This window comes from Sphaeramia orbicularis, unplaced genomic scaffold, assembly GCF_902148855.1.
Source record: "Sphaeramia orbicularis unplaced genomic scaffold, fSphaOr1.1, whole genome shotgun sequence".
NCBI lineage: Eukaryota > Metazoa > Chordata > Actinopteri > Kurtiformes > Apogonidae > Sphaeramia > Sphaeramia orbicularis.
In genome coordinates this window covers 272,501-296,091 of record NW_021941591.1, presented here as the reverse complement: position 1 = coordinate 296,091, position 23,591 = coordinate 272,501, and the positions used below count along the sequence as shown (strand labels likewise).

The 23,591-nt window shown below is 40.9% G+C and overlaps 1 protein-coding gene across 1 annotated transcript in view; it reads left to right on the top strand.

Annotated features, from left to right (window-relative positions):
- Positions 1-262: 262 nt before the first annotated feature.
- Positions 263-23,591, top strand: part of nsd1b (nuclear receptor binding SET domain protein 1b) — a 65,917-nt gene continuing 42,588 nt past the window's right edge. The window contains exons 1-6 of the mRNA XM_030130068.1: positions 263-410; positions 5,721-6,625; positions 14,042-14,183; positions 16,983-17,155; positions 18,023-21,248; positions 22,410-22,522. Coding sequence (XP_029985928.1) covers positions 5,738-6,625; positions 14,042-14,183; positions 16,983-17,155; positions 18,023-21,248; positions 22,410-22,522 — 4,542 coding nt within the window. The 5' untranslated portion in view covers positions 263-410; positions 5,721-5,737. The remainder of the gene's footprint in view (positions 411-5,720; positions 6,626-14,041; positions 14,184-16,982; positions 17,156-18,022; positions 21,249-22,409; positions 22,523-23,591) is intronic.

Sequence of the window (23,591 nt, the reverse complement as noted above, 5' to 3'; positions counted from 1 at the left end):
GGCAGTGCGCACCGAGAGGAGGAGAGGGGGGGGGCAGGAAACAGCCACTGGGAGGGAGGGGGGCAGAGGAGGGGGCTTTGGGTTCAACTTATCAGAAAGAGCCAAAAACGAGCTGAACCCGCCTGGATCTGCAGTTCCAGGGGCCGCAGGACCAGGACCAGGACCAGGACCAGGCTTTGGCGCATGTAGAGAAGAGGAGGAGGAGGGAGGAAGAGGAGGAGGAGGGGGGAGGAAGAGGAGGAGGGAGGAGGAGGAGGGAGGGGGGAGTGAGTACGTTTCACAGGATCCAGGCCTAGTAGTATTGCCGCCGGGACTCTCCTCATCCGCTTTCAAAAAATTGGAAATAGAGCCATTTAAAGGCCGCCATGAGCGCGTCCACGCGCCTTTCCGCGCTGACCGACACCGGAATGGTAAGATTCCCGCGACAGATCCCGCGTCATGTGGCGTTTTCTCCGTGATTTCTTGCTGTTTGATGCACATAGCCTGCATCCGTCGGATGGTCGGTTTGGTTGGTTGAGGGGGGGGGGGGAGAAGAAGAAGAAGACAAGCTCGAGTGTGTGTCAGTCAGTGTGTGCGCGCGTGTGCGTGTGCATGTGTGTGTTTTTAGGGGTGAACTTGTTATTGTGTGCCGCCGTCTTTGCATGTTATGGTTTGTTTCTGTCTCCTGCAAACGTGGATTCACTGCAACCGAACGACACACACACACAGTCACACTCACCACCTATGTACACACACCTGTGCACGCGCCTACATCCACACGCGCGCACGATCGGGTCCATTTTAATTCCAGTGTGTGCTTTTGTGTTGTCGGCTGCACATCCAGTCTGATCACATATGAGCTCCATTGTGTTTGTGCCTCTGTGCTGCTAGCATGGACTGGACATGTCGTTGACCTTATCGTACTTGATGTCATTTTCATCATATCGCGATTGCGCACAATCCTTCCAGAAAATGTCACATCAGGACGGCGGATTAGTGTGAACCCGGTTGTGTTTCCGTTCATGTGCAGCTTTTCCAGAGCAGATGTGTGCAGGCAGGCTCCAGTCTGCAGCTGATGGAAGCACAGGGTTTCCAAAGGATGGAGCCCACGGTTTAGACAGGCTCTGGAACTGCACTGAGGCCAGCAGTGGCACAGCACACCCAAACACACACTGGACCACCTGGAGCACTGAGCAGGACCCTCCAGCCTAAGACCCACACATCTGGACCAGTCACATGATCAGCTACAGACGAACACACAGGAAACCAACACCGGACCCAGAACCAGACCTGAAGCCCAGCCCATGTCCATGTGTCCATCCATGGTCCGAACCTGAACCCATGTCCATGTGTCCATCCATGGTCCAAACCTGAACCCATGTCCATGTGTCCATCCATGATCTGAACCTGACCCATGTCCATGTGTCCATCCATGGTCCAAACCTGAACCCATGTCCATGCGTCCATCCATGGTCCAAACCTGAACCCATGTCCATGTGTCCATCCATGGTCCAAACCTGAACCCATGTCCATGTGTCCATCCATGATCCCCCTCAGCTGTCTGTCAGTTAAAACTACAATAGACACAAAATGACAGATATGAGGACAGACCTGAGCACAGGCTGAAGACCAAAGGGACAGTGAGGATGACTTTTACAATGGGCTTTCAATAATCAATCTATTTATAGAATAGAATAGAATAGAATAGAATAGAATAGAATAGAATAGAATAGTGCTCAATCAGATCAGTTAAACAAAACACAATTTGTTTGATTACATTTAACAGAAAAATATACATAGCACAGGTACTGCCTGCTGGGCGATGCCATTATCAGTGCCATTATCGGTGCGGTTATCGGTGCCATTATCAGTGCCATTATCGGTGCCATTATCAGTGCCATTATCAGTGCCATTATTGATACCATTATCAGTGCCATTATCAGTGCCATTATCAGTGCCATTATTGATACCATTATCAGTGCCATTATCGGTGCCATTATCAGTGCCATTATCAGTGCCATTATCGATACCATTATCAGTGCCATTATCAGTGCCATTATCGATACCATTATCAGTGCCATTATCAGTGCCATTATCGATACCATTATCAGTGCCATTATCAGTGCCATTATCAATGCCGTTATTGATGCCGTTATCTATACCATTATCGATACCATTATCAGTGCCATTATCAGTGCCATCATCAGTGCCATTATCGATACCATTATCAGTGCCATTATCAGTGCCATTATCGATACCATTATCAGTGCCATTATCAGTGCCATTATCGATACCATTATCAGTGCCATTATCAGTGCCATTATCAGTGCCATTATCAATGCCGTTATTGATGCCATTATCAGTGCCATTATCGGTGCGGTTATCAGTGCCATTATCGGTGCGGTTATCGGTGCCATTATCAGTGCCATTATCGATACCATTATCAGTGCCATTATCGATGCCATTATCGATACCATTATCAGTGCCATTATCAGTGCCATTATCGATGCCATTATCGATACCATTATCAGTGCCATTATCAGTGCCATTATCGATACCATTATCAGTGCCATTATCAATGCCGTTATTGATGCCGTTATCTATACCATTATCGATACCATTATCAGTGCCATTATCGATACCATTATCAGTGCCATTATCAGTGCCATTATCAGTGCCATTATCGATACCATTATCAGTGCCATTATCAGTGCCATTATCGATACCATTATCAGTGCCATTATCGATACCATTATCAGTGCCATTATCAGTGCCATTATCGATACCATTATCAGTGCCATTATTGATACCATTATCAGTGCCATTATCAGTGCCATTATCAATGCCATTATTGATGCCGTTATCTATACCATTATCGATGCCATTATCAGTGCCATTATCAGTTCCATTATCGATACCATTATCAATGCCATTATCAATGCCATTATCAATGCCATTTTTTCCCCTTGAGCTGTCAGAGGACTAAAATTGAAGTCGCCGCCTGCAGAAGGGGGCAGGCTTCTCCACATTTTAAATCTTGTCACATTCAATTCATGAATATTTTTATTTTTTTGTACTAGGGATGTAATGATATGAAAATTTCATATCACGGTTATTGTGACCAAAATTATCATGGTTATCATTATTATTGGTATCATGATATATCATGATATATCGTACTGTGATCCTAGAATTGTGATTTGTATTGTATCGCCAGATTCTTGCCGATACACAGCCCTATCATAAGGTGGATTTAAGGATACATCGACAGATGTGTTAAAACAGTTCTGTCAAACTCATGTTAGTTCAGTTCCACATTCAGCCTAATCTGATCTAAAGTGGACCAGACCAGTAAAATAATATAAATAACAGGATAAGAACTGAGAAATAATGTCAACTCCAAAGTTTTCTCTGTGTTTTTGAGTGAAAAAAGTAAAATTCTGTATTGAAGATGTTTACATCTACGAACTGTACTTGAACATGACATGAACAAATATGTACAACCTGAAAATTCTGAAGAAAAATAAGTGCAATTTGAACAATATTACACCTAAGATGATCATTTATACATGTGCATTATAACTTACAGATCACAGTGAATCTACAAATACACAAAACATTTAATAACAGGCAGAATATTGGTGAAATTCCACAGACTTCTCTGAAGACATTTCAGGTTGTTCACATTTGTTCAGGTTATTCATATTTTTTGTCATAAATAAAGGCTAGTCTGTAAATGTAAACATTTTTGTGTAATTCGACTTTCTTTTTACACTAAAACAAAGAGGAAAATTTGCAGTTTTCATGATTTCTAGGTTATTATGATAGTGTTTTACTGGTCTGATCCACTGTAGATTGAATTGAGCTAAAATTATTTGAACATCCTTGACTGTTAATTTCTTCAGTGTAATTTTTGCATTTCGCTAATTCATCCCAGGGGCTGGACTGGACCCTTTAGGGGGCTGGATTTGGCCCCTGGGCTGCATGTTTGACACCTGTGGGTTAAAGCCTCTAAATGTCTAAACTCTGATTTACTTAATGCCAACAATATTAGTCACTAGGGATGGAACCATATGAAAATTTCATATTAAGGTAATTGTGACCGAAATTATCACGGTTATCATTATTATTACGGTATTGTTGAAATTGTACTCAAAATGTTCAAAAAGTACTAATAGAGGGTCTGCACGTGACGTCACCGCGAGTGGAAGTCACGGTGGTTCCGCCCACTGAGTGTCAGACAGAGGCAGATGAGTGACAGCGTTGGCTTCAATCCTGTCTAAACTGAAGAACAATATTGAATCCAAAATGGGGCAGAGCTGTTGTGAGACTGATTGTATTTTCAGGTTCTTAAAGCAGTGGGAGCTATCGTTTACAGACACCCAAAGACAAAGAAAAGAGAAGGAGATGGATCCACAAATCCAGGAAACCAGACCTAGATCTGTGGATCCTGTTTGGTGTCAGCTAACATTAAGTTATGCTGTATTTTTGGTCCAATCAGACCTGAAATGACCTATTGTTTTGGCTAACGGTCCTTCTTAGTGCAGCTCTTGGTTTCATGATCAGATCTTTCCTGGTTTTCATCTTCAGTTTGTGATTGTGAACCTTGTGCTCCTACATGATTAGTAAACTAACTGAAACTGAGGCCAACCTAGTTTTACAAATACGGAGGAACTGGAGAATAAAGCTACGACAGAGTATTAGGACCACAGAAGAAAAGAAAAACACTGGGCACTACCAGAAGAAAGTCAGAAAATATGGAGATAAGACCTGGAATTATATGAGAATAAAGTCAAACACAAAAAGAATCACAATGTTCTGAGAATAAAGTCGTAGTTATAAAAAAACTCATAATGTAACAAAAATGTCATTGGTTTATGAGATTAAAGTCATCATATTCTGACAATAAAGCCATAATATGATCAGAATAATATGTTAATTTAAACCAGGTGGTGTAAATCTGCTAATTTCCCAGAATGCAGTGGTGCCCTGCTGGTCCACAGCAGTAGTATCTGTGTTGGATAAAGGACTGGATCTGAACTAGACTCAGTAAATCTGCTCAGTCCCAGTAGATCATGCATAGATTCACTGGGGTCAGTCCACGACCTACTGGAAATGACCTTTGGATCAGCTGGTTCTGGGCCCTAGTTTTGGACCCTTTGGATCAGCTGGTTCTGGTCCTAGTTTTGGAGCCTTTGGATCAGCTGGTTCTGGGCCCTAGTTTTGGAGCCTTTGGATCAGCTGGTTCTGGCCTGGGGGGGCAGTGACGTATGTGCAGACCCTCTATACGCACACTGAAATAATTTAACCAAGTTGTATTTTGAAAAAATAAATAAATAAAAAAGGAAATAAAATAATAGGGACAATGTACTTTCTGTTGGCAGGAACATTCAAATATTAACATGTAAACATACAAACATCAAACATGCACACACGTGCATTAAAGATGGAACCTTATGGACACAGTTTGACCATTTTCCAGATCAAGTTAGAGTTGTTTGAGTTTCTTTTTCAGAGATAGATAGATAGACATTGCAAACTGGCATGCTGCAGCTTCTCCAGGAAATGTGCAGTACCATGAGTTTTCAAAGTGCGGTAATCAAACACGGTTATCATGATAATTAGAATTTAAACGGTCATACTAACCGTCTGCAATTTTACTGCCGTTTATCGTTCTACCGGTAATCGTTACATCCCTATTAACCACAGACTGATGACCTTCTGTTGTTTTTTGTTGTCAGGGTGGAACCATGCCAGCATGAGTGGGCCGTACCCAGGCCCTGGCAGGGACACTCCTCACTCCAGCTGCCCTTTGACCCCTGGCTCTGACCTCTCTGCACACAGACACCATGGCCACAAGACTGGACTGAGCATGTCTGCTGCCGCCTCCTCGCTCAAGCCCACGGCGGTCTACGGGTTCGCCCAGAGGAACCACTCGTCCTCCTCGGTGTCCTCCTCGTCCTCGGTGTCCTCCTCTTCCTACAGCCCTCTCAGGAGGTTGCAGCATCTGACCTCCATGGTGAGCCAGCCGGACCTGGTCCTGTCTGTGAGGGAGCCCGACCGGAGCTGGGACTGGGGGAGGCAGAAGAAGGAGGCGGGGAAGGAGACGGAGGCGGACAGGGGCTCCTGGGTGGATTATCCTCACATTCAGAACCCCAGCAGGGAGGAGGACGCCTTTGGGAACTCCTCGGTCGGACACAAACCACCTCAGATCCAGGTCGGAGGTCGAGACTTGCCGACGGCCAATCAGACCGATCCCAGCGCGTCGGATAAAAAGTCGGAGGATTGTTTCTCGGGGCCTCCTAGTCCGGCCTTCTCTCTGGACAGTAACAGCCCCTTCGCCAACGGCTTCCTTCACTTTGAGTCGTCTTTGTTCGAAGACGACGACGACGACGACAAAGAGCAGAAGGTGTTGTCGCCCGTGGGAGGAATGCCAGAGAGGCAGGAAAAGTTGATGAACGCTCTTCAGTCCACTTCTGTGGACTTCAGCTCAGACTCCAAGGATACTTCCCTGTCTTCGGCCAAGGTGGTCACCCGATCACAGTCGTCCGGTCAGCGCAGGAGATACTGGGATGGCTCCGATGACGAATGGGAAAGTGACACTGAGCTGCTGCTGTTCGGAGACAGCCCCTTCAGGCAATCACTGGCAAGTTTCTGCTTTATTTCCAGCAGGCGTGTCCCAGAACAGACCTGCCCTTCAGGTTCTGAAGGTTTCTGAGTTTACAGCAGCGTCTGACTTTGGTCACAGACGTTTGTCCACATGAGTCCAACCCCAGTCAGATCTGAATTCTCTCTAGTCCATTCATCTGTCTGTTAGGGCTGTAAGAAAATATCGGTTATGCAATATATCGTAATATTTCTTTTCACGATACTGTATCGATATTAAAAAGCACTGTGTTGATATTTTTAGGTATTTATTCAAATGCAGACATGGCAGAGGTTCATTTTTTGTTTTCTTTTTTCTTTATTTTTTTGGGGAATCCTGCGAGCTCTTTTATTTATATATTTTATGGGTATTTCTCTGTTGTTTCTGTTTTAAAAAAGTAGTATTGTGATATTGCAGGTCACACATGTAGTTTTTTTGAAATTGATGAGGCTGTTTTGTTAAATAACAGTCATTTCAAGCATCGTAAAAGTACTTTTTACTGTCGAAAGAGGCAGATGTTAGTTCTTTCGTTGGGACTGAAGAAAAAAAATGTAATGGTGTTGAAAGATTCAGGGACTGTCCATAATTTAATTCATTAAATCAATGTTAAAACTGTATTTATCCAAATCCTGCATTTTAAGTTTTTGTAGAGGAAGGTTTTGTGATTAGATCCTTTTCCGATCAAATACAAATGTGTTTAGTATTTGTGCACATTTCTGGTGTAATTACATTTTCCAAGAAATAATCATTTAGAACAAAAGAGACAAAACAACCAAAAAATATCACCTTGTTAACAGTATCATGATATATCGCAATATATCATATCACGATCTTAGTATTGTGATTTGTCGCCAGATTCTTGCCGATACACAGCCCTACTGTCTGTGCTTCTGCACCTGAACCACTTCCCTCACACTGAACACTTTCATAGATGACTCCATCACAAACACATGTTTACCAAGGTTCTAATAGTTTTGGATTTTCCCTCCTCCAGGAGGTACTGTGCTCACTTTATTTTGTTTGTTTGTTTGTTTGTTTGTTCTCATCTTCAGTGTAAAACTCTTCACCCATCTTTCCCAGATCTTCCCCACAGATAGGCCTAGGCCCTGGGACCAACCCAGTCCATTTTGGTCCCAGTAGGACAAAGTTCAAGGTCACAGCAAGGTCACAACATCTACAGTTTTCCATCTGTCATCATTGAGACATTTTCCGAAATTCATCCAAAATTCCAAACGACTCCGATTCTCCTCCAGTTGGATCCACCTGTAGCTTAGAACAGTCTCTTGTATGTGGAACTAAATTGTCCACATCCACTGTGGAATGTGGACTCTGTGGACATTTACACTGAACACTGAAAATCCCATTTCCCACACATTTAAAATTAGAACTCAACTAATATTGATGTGAATTGAATCTAATTGGACAGACACATGACTGGGACCAGATTCAACTGTTTCTGTGTATGGAACAACCTGGAAACTGTTGGATTTAAACAGACAGAGTGGATCCACACATGCACAGTGTTCAGGGTGAAGGAGGAGCTGTGAGTTCTGAACACTGGTTTATTATAGTTTAGTTTTATTTAGTTTTGACTTTTTTTTCTCTAATTCTTTTCATTTTAATTCTCTTTAGAGCAGGTTTGATAGTTTTTATTAGTTTTCCTTTTTTTTCTAAATGCTTAGTTTTAGTTTAGCTGTAGTTTAATTTTAGTTTAGTTGTAGTTTAGTTTAGCTGTAGTTCAGTTGTAGTTTAGTTTTAGTTTAGTTGTAGTTTAGTTTTAGTTTAGTTGTAGTTTAGTTTAGTTTTAGTTTAGTCTTAGTTTAGTTGTAGTTTAGTTGTAGTTTAGTTTAGTTTTAGTTTAGTCTTAGTTTAGTTGTAGTTCAGTTGTAGTTTAGTTTTAGTTTAGTTTTAGTTTTAGTTTAGTCTTAGTTTAGTTTTAGTTTAGTTGTAGTTTAGTTTAGTCTTAGTTTAGTTGTAGTTTAGTTTAGCTGTAGTTCAGTTGTAGTTTAGTTTTAGTTTAGTTGTAGTTTAGTTTTAGTTTAGTCTTAGTTTAGTTTTAGTTTAGTTGTAGTTTAGTTTAGTTGTAGTTTAGTCTTAGTTTAGTTGTAGTTTAGTTGTAGTTTAGTTTAGTTGTAGTTCAGTTGTAGTTTGGTTCAGTTGTAGTTCAGTTGTAGTTCAGTTGTAGTTTAGTTTAGTTTTAGTTTAGTCTTAGTTTAGTTGTAGTTCAGTTGTAGTTTAGTTCAGTTGTAGTTCAGTTGTAGTTCAGTTTTAGTTTAGTTGTAGTTCAGTTTTAGTTTAGTTGTAGTTCAGTTGTAGTTCAGTTTTAGTTTAGTTGTAGTTCAGCTGTAGTTTAGTTTTTAGTTCAGTTGTAGTTCAGTTGTAGTTTAGTTGTAGTTCAGTTGTAGTTCAGTTGTAGTTCAGTTGTAGTTCAGCTGTAGTTTAGTTTTTAGTTCAGTTGTAGTTCAGTTGTAGTTCAGTTGTAGTTCAGTTTTAGTTCAGTTGTAGTTCAGCTGTAGTTTAGTTTTTAGTTCAGTTGTAGTTCAGTTGTAGTTCAGTTTTAGTTCAGTTGTAGTTTAGTTGTAGTTTAGTTGTAGTTCAGTTGTAGTTCAGTTGTAGTTTAGTTGTAGTTCAGTTGTAGTTCAGTTGTAGTTCAGTTGTAGTTCAGTTGTAGTTCAGTGGTCTCTTTTCTCTTCTTCTCTGTGCTCCTATTCAAATCAATCCCAGACAGGACTCTGCTGCTTTAGTGTCTCTGCTGCAAAAAGTGTCGTATGGAGACAGCACAGAAAGCTGAGAGAGACAAAGAAATCCATTTAACATCAATCTGACATTGACAAAGACCAAAACCAAGGGAATTTGATCCAGAATTTTATCTGTTTTAGTTAGTTTAGTAAACACACAATACAGTTTCAGTTAGGTATGTTTTTTTTCTTTTAATTATAGTTTTTGTTTATTTCAGTTAACGAAAATATTTTTTCAATTCTAGTTTTGGTCATTTCATTAGTTTTCGTTAACGATAATAACCTTGGTGTTTACAGAACAAACCCAAACCTCACTCAGGCCTTTTTGGAAATTTTGTTTGTTAAGTTAATGGGAATGGTGACCGAGTGAGAGTGGTTTCTCACAGATTCAGGAAGAAAATGATCCAGATGGTTCCAGCGTAAACTCCTCTAGTCCACCAGGGTGTTTTCCAGAATGGGTCCAGTCGGTGGATGGAGGTAAAGGACACATTTGGGTTCAGTTTCACCAACACACAGACAAACTGATGCTGCACACAACTCACATTCCCACCATGCACTGAGCCGCAACATTTCCAAAAAGGCCCAAGTGTCGTTTGGGTTTGTTCTGCAAATAAGTGGACTGTGTTTGTGATGGAGTCATCTGCAGAGGTGTTCAGTGTGAGGAAAGGGATTCAGGTGAAGAAGAACAGACAGACGAATGGAGTAGAGCAGGGTTCTCAAACTGCTGTTCTTTCAGGTTCCACATTCAGTCTGATCTGATCTGCAGTGGACCCAACCAGGAAAAGAAGAACAGAATAAACTATAAATAATGACAACTGCATATTTTTGTCTGTGTTTTAGTGCAAAAAAGCCCATTAAATTATGAAAATACTTACTTTTATAAACTATCCAAACAAAAAAGATGTGAATAAACTGACATTTCTTCAGTAAAATCAGTGTAATTTTCTCAGTCTTCTTCCTCCACTTCTCATTAGTCCATGTGCATTCTGGATCAGATCTCCAAAGACACTAAACACTGAGGAACAGGAAGAAAAGAGTTCAAACTGGACTGAATTTAATACAGACATTTCAGGTTGGACGCATTTGTTCAGGTTAGTCACAGTTTATTGGTACAGGAGAGTTTGGAAATGGAAAGAGTTTCATAAGTTAATGTTATTTTTTGCACTAAAACAAAGACAAAAATATGAAGTTGTCATTATTTATAGACATAATGTAAGATTATTTTTTTCCATCAAACCCAGTAGTAAATCTGCAGTCCTTCTTCTGTGTGGGTTCTTCTGCTGTTATTATTGGACTGTAGATCAGGTTGGTCTGGATGTGGAACCCACACTAAAATGAATCTGTGGAGTTTATACGCTTTGTAAATTCATCTCAGGGGTCGGATTGGAACCTTTGAGGAGACACATTTGGCCCCCGGGATGCATGTTTGACAGCCCAGGTTTACACTGTGCTGCAGGTTACAGGTACTAGATCAGTGGTTTTCAACCTTGGGGTCGCAACCTCATGTGGGGTCACCTGGAATTTAAATGGGGTCATCTGAAATTCTTAGTAATTGATAAAAAAAAAAATTAAAAATTACTTAGAAAAAATATTTTTTAATGATTCAATATATATTTCATTATAATTTAAAACACCACACACTTTTCCCTAAAAAAAAAAAATCCAGTTCAAATAAAAGGCAAGATATAATATGTGAGAGGGTATGTGTTGATTGACCCGATCATGTGAGCGTGTGCGTTACTTTAACTCCAACCCACAGAGAACGGACAGACCTCTTAGCCCGCCATCACCCCGTTAGGACATCTACAAGAGAAACTGAGAAGCAGACACCAAAAAGGCTCATTTTATACATTATATAGACTAAATGTCATCTAAAATCAACATTTATTTTGCAACATAGTGTAGCAAACTATTACGTGATCAAAAACAAATCAATTTTAGCAAAAAAAAAAGTCTGAGTTTTGACTGTCTGGGGTTGACAGAAGTTCGTGATGGTAACATGGGGTCATGAACCAAAAAAAGGTGGAACCAGTGTACTAGTGCTTCTCACAGAGTTTACAGCAGAAAATGTATTAAAAGTGTCATGTAGATAACATATTCATAGTTAGGGCTGTATATCAGCAAGAATCTGGTGATACGATACAAATCACAATACTAGGATCACGATACGATATAGTATCATGATATATCATGATATGTCACGATACTGTTAAAAAGGAAATTTTTTGTTTGTTTCTTTTTTTTTAATGATTATTTCCTGGTAGAATTGAATTCCAGCATAAATCTGCACAAATCCTAAACACATTTGTATTTGATCCCAACAGGATCTAATGTTCTATCACCAAATGTTCCAACTGTGTTCAAACTGAAATTCTGTTTTCCAGACATTCCAGTTTCAGATCCTGTTCAAATGTTCAGATCCTATTAGTTCACAACTAACATCAGAACAGGATTTGAGTTCAATCCCAACAAAGGAACCAACATTGTTGAATAAAAGAGTGTGAAATAAGATTAAATTAAATATAAACGAAAAACAAAAAACTAAAATGAACCTCCACAATATCTGGAGGGTTCCTGCTAGTGTCATTGAACGTCGGGGCCCCGACGTCTTTCAGCCAGCGTAGCGGTGTTTTTTTGTGTGTGTGTGATGGTCCAGCGTAATGATAACGAGATTTGAATTTGAATAAATCTAATCCTTTGTCTTGGCACAAATCGCTGCAGACAGGAAATGACAACAATAGAAGCCACACCCCTTTGTGCACCTTGGTATTGTCTGACCCCGCCCACCAAAATCACTGGCCTTACGGTCATTGGCTGACAATGAGACTTCAATCAATTTATCTGATTTAAACGGACCGATCACCCTTGGAAAATTATATGTAAAATTTAGCCTGTGCGTGCGTCTCTGAGTATCAGTTTGTGTCAAGTTCCGGTATGGAGTAATTCCCATCAATAATTCCCATTCACAAATTGAAAAAAAAAACAGTTTTTGCTTTTGATCATTGTTGTAACAAAGACAAAAACTTGGCTTCATTCCTCAAAATTTGCCCCTCAAAGTGCAGGAAATAGTGTTTCAGAGAGTTACACATTTCTACATTTTCCGGGGGAAAATGCCCCCGGACCCCCCCTACAAAATTCACACCATGGTGACCCCTACGCTGTGAAAAAATCCTATTGAGAAGCCTGATCTGCATTTAGACAAATACCTAAAAATATCGGTACAGTACTTTTAATATCCATACAGTATTGTGAAGTGAAATATCGCGATATATGGCAGAAGCGATATTTTCTAGCAGCCCTATTCCTAACAGGGTCCTCTGACAGAAGATGGTGTCAGGTCAGTCCTACAGTAGAGCCGTCTGTGAGGACACATGTATGTTCTTCTACAGACCCCATTCCAAAGGCTTGGCTGAACAGCTGAGCCTGGAACACACAAATGCCATTTATCGTCCTGTTACTCATATCGGACACACGCTCCATTAGACATTATATCAAACTTATTATTGAAACAGTTGAGTTCTGTAAAGATTCAATCCCTGTACAGCAGATGAATGTTTAAATTAGCTACAGAGGCCAAAATTATTTATTGTATCAGGCATTAGCACTGCTTCAGTTAAAAAGTTGAACATTTTAACATGGGAGTCTATGGGGATTGACTCAGGGGTTTTTTCTTTAATATTTTAATTGTTTTTCAAAACAGCCAAATAGCTTACAGGAATACAAAGGAGAGACGACATTAATAAATATAAAAAAGGATAAAAAAAAAGTTCATACATAAAATAAAATAAAAGTCAAGATGATTAGGTACATGTTATTGCATCACTGGTAAACTGACCTAGATTCCACAGATTCCTAAAACAAAACAGAGGGGCGTGGCTTGTTGTGGAGCCCCTCCCAGGCCCAGGTCTGCACCCGTTTGAACAGTCTGGTCTAAAAACAGATTCCAAAGCTGGGCTCAGTTTTTGAACCAAACTCAAGTGGCATTTACACACCGGCTGCATTTGTTTGCACTTTTTGCAGACAGAGGTTTGCAGAGCTGAAATGAATAAAACATCAAAACCATATCGAATTATGAGAAATGAACGAATGAATGAAATGTTTATTTCATACATGTTGACAGTGAAATAAAAACAAAAATCAACCAGCAAAATATAAGTACTGGTACATAAATGATTGATAAGAAAACAAACAACAAAAATAATTAAATAAAGAAAAATAGTAGTAGTAGTAATAATAATAATAATAATAATAATAATAATAATAATAATAATGTAAATAAAACAAATGAAATTAAATTATACATGCTCGAAAAGAAGTTGGAAGAAGTACAAATGTACGTACTCCTACCCCAATTTCTATTCCTTATGATCACTATATAGCAATTATTATTTTGTATGAATATCAATATAATAATAATAATACTAATACTAATAATATTAATAATAATAGCAAAACAATCTCACACATCCTTTTTCCTATATATACTAATATGATAATATGCATTTACAACTGATCCTACCAGAAATAGTCCCAAATGCACATGTGCAGTGGGTCATTATGAACAGAAACAGCAAAACCCTGGTGGTTTTTAATCAGAGCACTGGATGAAAATATGAAACCTGTTTTTGTTTTTGTTTTTTTTGTTTTTTTTTTCTGTCTTTCTTTTTCTTGTAAACAGCAGAACAGCCTGAAGAAAAACCTTGTGCCACTGGTGAAGTTTTTAGAAGGTGAAGTTGTTTGGGCAAAGTTCAACAGAAGACCATGGTGGCCTTGTGAGGTGACGGCGGACCCTGCACAGGGGATTTACCACAAAGTGAAAGGTAGGATGGAACCTTACGAACATTTCAGATCACGGTCACTGTGACCAAAATTATCACGGTTATCATTATTATCGCGGTATTATTGAAATTGTGTTCAAAATGTTCAAAAAGTACTGATGGCAAGGTTCAAGGTTTGAGTGTCATTTCAGTGACATTAAGGGTAAAAATTCCAGTTCTTGGTTCTGGAGTGAAAATATATCAGTTTAGGGTCAAATTTTCTCAGGAATCTGAATCTGAAATCATTTATGCAAAGTCTTTTGTGGTTTTCAAATCACTGAGCCTTTATTGACACAAGGTTGAAACAAAAAAACACATGAAACTTCTCCTGTGCACGACTGGACTGAACCATTTAATTTGTGTCAAAAATCCAACCTAACAGTCTTTGTTCTGTTCATGTGTGAGCTTTGAATCCTCCCAGGAGGCCTTCCTTCCTTCCTTCCTTCCTTCCTTCCTTCCTTCCTTCCTTCCTTCCTTCCTTCCTTCCTTCCTTCCTTCCTTCCTCCACCCCTGGATGGCTTTGGTCTGGGCATCTGAGCCCTATTCAGTCAGTCTGAAATTTAAAAAAAAAATCAATTAGGCATTCCTCCATAACATGTGTAAGAGTTGTTTTATTAGTCTAACTATAAACTGATCTATAGAAGCCTTCCTAAAGTGACTGTGGCTGCTTAAATTGGCTTCATCATTGACAGAACAGTCCAAATCTAACAAACTGGTGGCGGTTTCAAAAACCAATATGAAAATTTGGTTATAAAAAAAAAACTTGATCTCACTTTAGGAAAGTAAATGGGATTAAATAATATAAACTAATTGTAGCTCATGTAGGTGGGCAGAATTGATTAAATTTTGGAGGCTAGATATTGAAAATTAAGTGAATGCAAGTTTTGTTTTTACAATGGTATGAATTTTTTTCACAAACTTAAAAACTGATGGGGGTAGGGTTAGTAAAAGTAATGATATGACTGATCTAATATTAGAATAGACTTAACTGTTGGGTAATGCTTTATTCACAACAGAAAAAGAAAGACAATGGTGTATACTACATACAGATTTATGAGAATATCAACTCTACATACAGAATTATAAGTCCAGTTCCTACCTAGAAGCCCAAAAATCCAAACCAAACTGTCCCAGGACGTCTTCTGAGGAACTGTCTGATCTGACGTCACTGACTTTGAACTGAAATCACTGAAACTGATCCTCATTCAAAGGCCAGACCAGAAGCTCTGCTTCGAAGGTTCAAAGGAAGACAGTTCAATGAACATTTACAAACAGCAACATGATTCATATGGGTTTTCACATTATCTGTCACTGAAAAAGGCTCATTTTTGCCCCACTTTTCAGCAGACATCATGCAAAAAGTCACACAAGGACAAGTCATACACATTTTTGGATGTTTGATTCTGAAACTACACAATTTTTCCAATAAATTCAACACAAGACACTGCACTAAAGGTATACATTTATTCCACTTTTTTTTCACAATACAAGGGGCGACTGAGAAGTTTTGAGCCCAACATGGAGAGGATTCAGATATGCAGACCACATTTGGTCCCTGAAATCTGTCCCATATCTTAATCCTATCCACTCCATTTCTTGGTCATAGTAATCTTTTCCCTGTTTTCCAGCTCCCTGAACTTTCTGTATCCAGTGGTTCCTGAAAACTGGACTAACTTGAGTCTGGGTCTGAAAGGCCCAGCTGAGCTCCAGAAGGACCTGCAGGACACATGAGGTGAACACGCCCCTTCGTATGCCGCAGTGGAACCATGGGTACATGAGTCCAAATGTGGAAAACACAATGTTGAAGATGAACCAGGGTCAGGGAGGACGTGGACAGCAACAGCTCCTGAGAACATCGACCTGGTCCTGGACACGGTCACGGAGGATCGCCGGATCTCAACTTATCAGATTACCAAGAGACTGGGATCTGACAGGAGCCAGCAGATCATGTAATCACAGATGAACTGGAATGTCAAAGGTGTCTGCCACATGAGGACCACGTCTTTAGACTCTGGAACCAAAGCACACCAGATGCAGAAGGTCAACAGAGAACTGGACACTCTGAGGCAAACCCATCCAGTTTCTGGGACCGATTTGTGACCATGGATGAGACTGGGGTCCATCACTATCAGCCTGAGACCACGGAGCAGTCCCAACTATGGAAACATCCCATGGCACCAACCCCAAAGAAGGCACAGGTCGGACGCCTGCTCGATGACAGACCCAGACTCAAGTTAGTCCAGTTTTCAGGAACCACTGGATACAGAAAGTTCAGGGAGCTGGAAAACAGGGAAAAGATTACTATGACCAAGAAATGGAGTGGATAGGATTAAGATATGGGACAGATTTCAGGGACCAAATGTGGTCTGCATATCTGAATCCTTTCCATGTTGGGCTCAAAACTTTTCAGTCGCCCCTCGTAATGTCACAATAATGATCCTCAAAGTTTCAACCTTGTCTTATACACACACCGAAGTAATTTAACCAAGATGTATTTTGAAAAAAACAAAAGAATAAATAAATAATTGGCACAATGTACCTTCTGTTGGCAGCAGTTGGCAAAGATTTAAAGTGTAGTCGCCCACAGGTTTGTGTTCTTCAGCGGGTTAAGGCTAATAATGAACATATTTGGTGCAGGTAAAACTGTTGATCTGATTCAAACTCCTGTCACAAAAATGAAGCTTCTGTGTGTTTGAAGGTTCCCTGATCCATTATTCTGCACGTGTGTTTCCAGGATCTGAGCCCCCCCCCCCCCCCCCCCCATAACCCCTGTTGTTGTTGATGTTGTTGTTGCGGTTTCAGAGCCCAGTGAGCGGCCCTGTCGGCTCTACCACGTCAGGACGTTCGGGGAGCCCGTGGAGTTCGCCTGGGTGGAAGAAAAGTCCACGCACACATTCCATGGAGGCTTTGAATTCGAACAGCTTCACCTTCTGCATCGTAGAGGAAAACAAAGGGAGCAGAGCCACAAGTACACTGTAAATACCACCACACCGTTGGACTGTTTAGTGTTACATGAACCAATGCACTAGACTGATGACTGAGGCTCCGCCCACAGCAGCTCTAATGCACAGCTCCGATTTTTGGGTCAAATCTGATTTTTTTTCTCTGTTGGTTCAGATTCACATTAAATGTGACTTCTATCAGTTTGGAGTCTGAACTGAATGTGACCCTGAAGTGACCCACATGCACTAAAGAGGTCCTGATGGAATACAAGACCATGCAGACACACACTGTGTTTACAGAAGTAACACAGCCGGGATGCAGAACTGTGGCGTTTGTTGCATTTCGATGACATAAAGGTCAAATAAATGCGAACTGGACGTTCAGACTGAATTCACATTGGAAAAGATCAGATCTGGATCAGATTTAGGACCACATATGAAAGTGGTCTGGGTCAGATTTAGGACCGCATATGAAAGTGGTCTGGGTCAGATTTAGGATCACATATGACAGTGGTCTGGGTCAGATTTAGGACCACATATGAAAATGGTCTGGGTCAGATTTAGGACCACATATGACAGTGGTCTGGGTCAGATTAGTGCTGTTCAGATTTTCTTCAACAGATTGGATCCATGTCACATATGGGCAAAAAACCATCAGATTTGGGCTACATTTACCTGCAGTCTGTATGTAGTCTGTTTTTTTTTTGTTTTTTTTTTTCACATGAAATTGTTTTTTATATTTTTTTTGCCGTACACTTCTCTTGTTAGAAGACCCTAACTTTAATCAAACGTTCCCTGGAGAGGGCAAATTATTGTTGGAACACCTTCCAAAGCTTCCTTTCAGTACACTGATAAAATATTTGTGCAAACACTGACCTTTTTTCTGTCGTCTTCTCACAGATTGCCAAACGCTTTCAGGACTCTTGGAAATCCAGTGTGGCCCAAGCCGAATCTGTCCTCCACCAGAGAACCAGTATTGCTTCTTCCATTTGTTCCTCCATAGATACCTCCTTCCACCACAACAGCTCGACATCGGAGACAGATCACAAGACCCATCCGGCATTTCCGGCCTCACCTGTTACTGCCCTTCCTGAGACGTCACACCTGACCAGTGAATCCACATCGTCCCCAGTGATTTCTTCCCCAGTTCAGTCAAAGACAAGCACTTTAAGGAAGTCTTCTGGGAAGAAAAAAGCAAGTAAATCCCCAAAGGACATAGGCGGTAAAACCTCTAAAAAGACATTACATGATAGCCCTGACCAGTCAGACCGGGACAGCAGAGAATGTCCATATTCGGACCTTGACTCCATTCCTAAAATTTTGTGTCCGAAAGCACTTGAACGCCAGCCCAAGGTAGTTTTGTCTCCACCCTCTGTAATAGTTGTCAAAGAGGTGAAAAAGCAGCCAGAGATTCAGAGCGGTCTGTGGTTCAGCAAATCAGGAAAAGACAGACGACCAAAAACGACCAGTCCGATACCAGACCGCACTCTTTTCAGTAAGGTTCCCTGTAAGAAGAAAAACTCCACTGTTGTTCCTAAAAAGACTGTTGTTCCTAGCGCCACCTCTTCTTCCTCCGGTGTGGCGTCGGGGTCAAGCGACCACTCAGACAAACATAAAAGTCTGGCACCTACTGAAGCAAATCCACCATCTGACCTGTCGAGACACTCGAAGTGTAAAAACACCCCAGTTGTCAGTCGGCCTTTTGGGATGACTGTAAATTCTGTTGACCAATCAGGATCCTTGGACAAGCATAAGTCCACTGTCTCTGTTGAGAAAGACACGCAGCCTGACAAGTCTAGCTGTTCAAAGGGCAGAAAGACTCCTGTTAGTAGTACAACTGACACTGCTACTAGCACGTCACCTGACAAGTTGTGTAACTCAGATGTCAAAAAGGACTTGGAGTCTAACGCGAAGGCTAGTTTCAATGATCGGTGTACGTTATCAAAGACCAGTCGAACGGAACATTCAGACAAGCTTGACAATAAGAAGTTAAGTCAAGGCATTTCTGACCAAACAGAAAAAAAGGAAAGTAACAAGATAACAGGTCCCAGTATAAATGTCCACATCACTGACCAACTGGCAAAAACAGACAAGCATACAATTTTGCTTTCAAAATGTAGACTTCCATATGTCAAATTAATACGCAAGGACATAAAAGTTAAGACGTTTCCAAACTCTAGTATAACTATCAGTCTCGCGAATCTACCTGAAGAGGCAAAAAGTGAGAAGGTGCCAGATGCTAGTGAGACAAAAACAACTTCCAAACAATTGGACCAGCCAGTAGACAAAACAAGTGTTTCCAAACCTCAGGCAGTCAGGTCAGAATCCAAGAAGGTCTCAGTTAAAAAGCTAAAAGCCAGTAGCGGTACCAGTACACGTCGTCTCCCATCAGGATCACCACGACAGAAACCGGTCCAGTTTTCTGATACGGCAGAGTCATTCATTGATGACTTCAAGGACCAAGAGGAAAAGAGGGCACAAGTTTCAAATTGTAGCACAAATAGCGCAGCCCGTTTTCCATCTAACCTAGCAGAGCCGACAGAAAGTAAGAAGCCTTCTGATTTTGAGGTAACAGAAAGATCATCGCACCTGTCACGGATTTCCAAGCAAAAATGTACGTCTGTCAGTTGTGCAGTTTCAGATACTTCTCCGCCATCTCACCGGGATGGGAACATTCCTGAAAACTGGTCTCCGGATAAATCCACAAATACCATCAAGGAATCAAAGCAATCTCCAGAGGTAATCACTTCTGATCAGTCAGGAAATTCCAAACTAAATTGTACTTCCGTCAGTAGTGCGGTTTCAAGTAATTCTCAGCCTCGTCAACGGAATGGGAATGTTTCTGAAGGCATGTCTCCTGAAAAACCTAAGATAGCTATCAGAAAAACAAAGCAGTCTCTGGAGGTAATCAAGAAAGCCCTACCTGAACAGCCCGCCCACCTGCCAGCCAGCAGTCGGTTGATGACCAGAGCCTTGAAGACCATGGAGGAAAAAGCCCTCAAGGAAGCAGAGCATAAAAAAACCTTGAGTAGATTAAGAAAAGCTGGGGACCATGCGCGCCGATCTGCACATGGCTCCTTTTGGGATCCAGAGACCAAACTGGACTCTTGCACTGAAAGAAAGTCTGTAAAAGCTCACCGTGTAGACAATGGTGAGCACGATCAGGACAGGTTTTCTACTTGTAGCACGCCACCTTCTTTTTCTTCTTCAACTGAGTCAAATGATGTTGAAACTGATGTCAAGAGTGAAGATGAAGATGTGTCAATATCATCAACTCCACCAATGGACTTTATACCCCTCACGTCAAGGTTTAGTGCAAAAAAGGAGGATCGTTCCTCCGGTAAATGTTCCTCATCCTCACCTTCTTCACCATTTTCTTTTATGAATGCTTTCAAAAATATGGAGGAGATATCTTTCCAGTCTGTGACGAATGACAGTGATGGCAAACCAGTCTCATTCAAGGCAGATACAAACTACAAGTTCAGCACTTTCCTTATGATGCTCAAGGATTTGCACGACACTAGGGAGCGAGACGGAGCTCCTCTGGAACTAGAGATTGGGCCGCCAAGTGCTCATGTAAAGGAGGAGCCCTCAGTGATGCCTGGAGAGGCCAGGTCAGCAGGTCCAGATCAACAGAGAGAAGCTGACCTTAATGCTAACTCAAGTCCGAACAAACTCAAACTCGTACAGTTTGAAGACAGCACAAGTCAGCGCTCCAGGAAGCCTTACAGCAAAAGGAGCTGCCCCTCTGGAACGAGAAGGAAAGCCAACCGCAAAGTGCCTTGTCGTCCTGCGAGGTCTGGACCTGGTTATCCAGGACTGGAGTCCTCCCCAGGAGTGGCAGCCTCGTCAGGAATGGACTCTTCATCAAGTATGGGCAGCTCATCACGTGTCCAGTCCATATTACGTATGAAGGAATGCTGGGAGACGCAGAACGGATCCAGTGAGAGCATCTTTGGTAAGGGGAGGTGGAACCAGGTCCAGGAGAACCTACAGAAGCTGGTGCCTTTGGAGCAGAGGGACTCAGACACTACACTGTTCCTAGAACAGCCCAACGGTATGGTCACAGACTGCACTGAAACTAGCCTAAGGCACAACGATGGAGGAGGCGACAAGGCTCAGATGGGTAAGAAACCACCACAGCGATGGTTCCAGGGGGGTAGATGAGTGGACAGTCATCGTCAAGATTCGAATAGTTTTGGATTTTTCATTCTAGTTCAGTTTTATTTAGTTTTGACTTTTTTTCTCTAGTTCAGTTCGTTTTAATTCATTTTTAGAGCAGGTTTGATAGTTTTTATTAGTTTTCTTTTTTTTCTAAATGCTTAGTTTTAGTTTTTTTTTTATATATATATATATATATATCTTTTCTCTTCTTCTCTGTGGTCGTATTCAAATCAATCCCAGACAGGACTCTGCTGCTTTAGTCTCCATGTTTCCAGGTAGAGTGGGGACCAGAAGACGACTGGAAACCACAAGTGAACACAAGTGACGGAGCAAAAAGTGTCGTATGGAGACAGCACAGAAAACTGAGAGACAAGGAAATCCATTTAACATCAATCTGACACTGACAAAGACGAAAGCGAAGGGAATTTGATCCATAATTTTTATCCGTTTTAGTTAGGCTTGTAAACACACAATACAGTTTCAGTTAGTTATATTTTGTTTTTTGTTTTTTTTAATTCTAGTTTTTATTTATTTCAGTTAACGAAAATGTTTTTACAGTTCTAGTTTTGGTCATTTCGTTAGTTTTGGTTAACGATAATAACCTTGGTCATCGTGATTAGAATTTAGTAGAAACAGTATTCTACAGTTGGTCTGATTTCGAGTCCTGTTTTTATGGCGGCTGATCTGAACGGACGCTCGAATGGTTTTGAAATGTGAGCGTACAGACGTTATTCTGATCTTACAAACTCAAACAGCACCGCCCTCACTTCGAATGATAAATGTCAAACATTTGATGGTAATCAGAGGTTCATCAGAGACACCACTCCTGTGGAATGAAAGGAACAGAATATTCAGTAGGAAGTCACAACAGCCAGTCAGAGACCAACTGGATGTTACCGAACATTAGCTGAAAATGAACTGTAAAAGTTTATTTCCAAATCACTTCCAGCTCCAGCTGTAAACTGTGTGAACTACGCTGATTCCATCGTGTCCCTTATGACGATGACTGTCCACCATCATGTTGAGAGAGTCAAGCTTTTGTTACTGAATATTATTTACCACATTTGATCAAACAGTCAGTGTAATGTTTCAAGAAATTAATGTTTTTTGGGTTTTTTTTTAGCACATAAGCGAATACGAAAACCAAGTAAACGGCTGATTGAATGGACCGAAGAGTATGATCAGATTTTTTCAGCAAGGAAGAAAACCAAAAAGCCTCTCCAGACAATCGGAAAGGTAAAACCTACGCAAAGGAAGACTGCTGGCCATTTTTTATTTTATTCCTATAAAGTACTGTATGAATATTTTTAGGTATTTATTCAAATGCAGATATTGTGGAGGTTCATTTTAGTTTTTTGTTTTTTTTGTCTATATTTTGTTTTATTCATTATTTAACAATTTTTTATTCAATAATGTTCGTTCCTTTGTTTGGATTGAACTCAAATCCTGTTCTGATGTTAGCTGTGAACTAATAGAATCTGAACATTTGAACAGGATCTGAAACTGGAATGTCTGGAAAACACAATTTCAGTTTGAACACAGTTGGAACATTTGCTGATAGAACATTAGATCCTGTTGGGATCAAATACAAATGTGTTTAGGATTTGTGCAGATTTCTGCTGGAATTCCATTCTTCCAGGAAGTAATAATTTAAAAAAGAAACAAACAAAAAATTGCCTTTTTAACAGTATTATGACATATCGTGATATATTGTATGGTGATCCTAGTATTGGGATTTGTATTGTGGCGCCAGATTCTTGGCGATACACAGCCCTAGTAGTGATTACTAGTAACTACTAGGGATGGAACCATATGAAAATTTCATATCATGGTTATTGTGACCAAAATGATCATGGTTATCATTATTATCGCAGTATTATTGAAACTGTGCTCAAAATGTTCAAAAAGTACTAATACACACACTGAAAGAATTTAACCAAGTTGTATTAAAAAAAAAAAAAATCCATCCATCCATCCATTATCCACCGCTTATCTGGGGCCGGGTCGCGGGGGTAACAGTCTAAGCAGGGACGCCCAGACTTCCCTCTCCCCAGACTCCTCCTCCAGCTCTTCCGGGGGGACCCCGAGGCGTTCCCAGGCCAGCCGAGACACATAGTCTCTCCAGCGTGTCCTGGGTCTTCCCCGAGGTCTCCTCCCGGTGGGACATGCCCGGAACACCTCCCCAGGGAGGAGTCCAGGAGGCAAATAATCGTCCCAGTGTCCCTTCTGTGTCAGAACCATTCCAATATTAACCCTTAGTGGTCTGAGTCTATTCTGTCTGTTTTTCAGTCCTTTTGATTTGGCC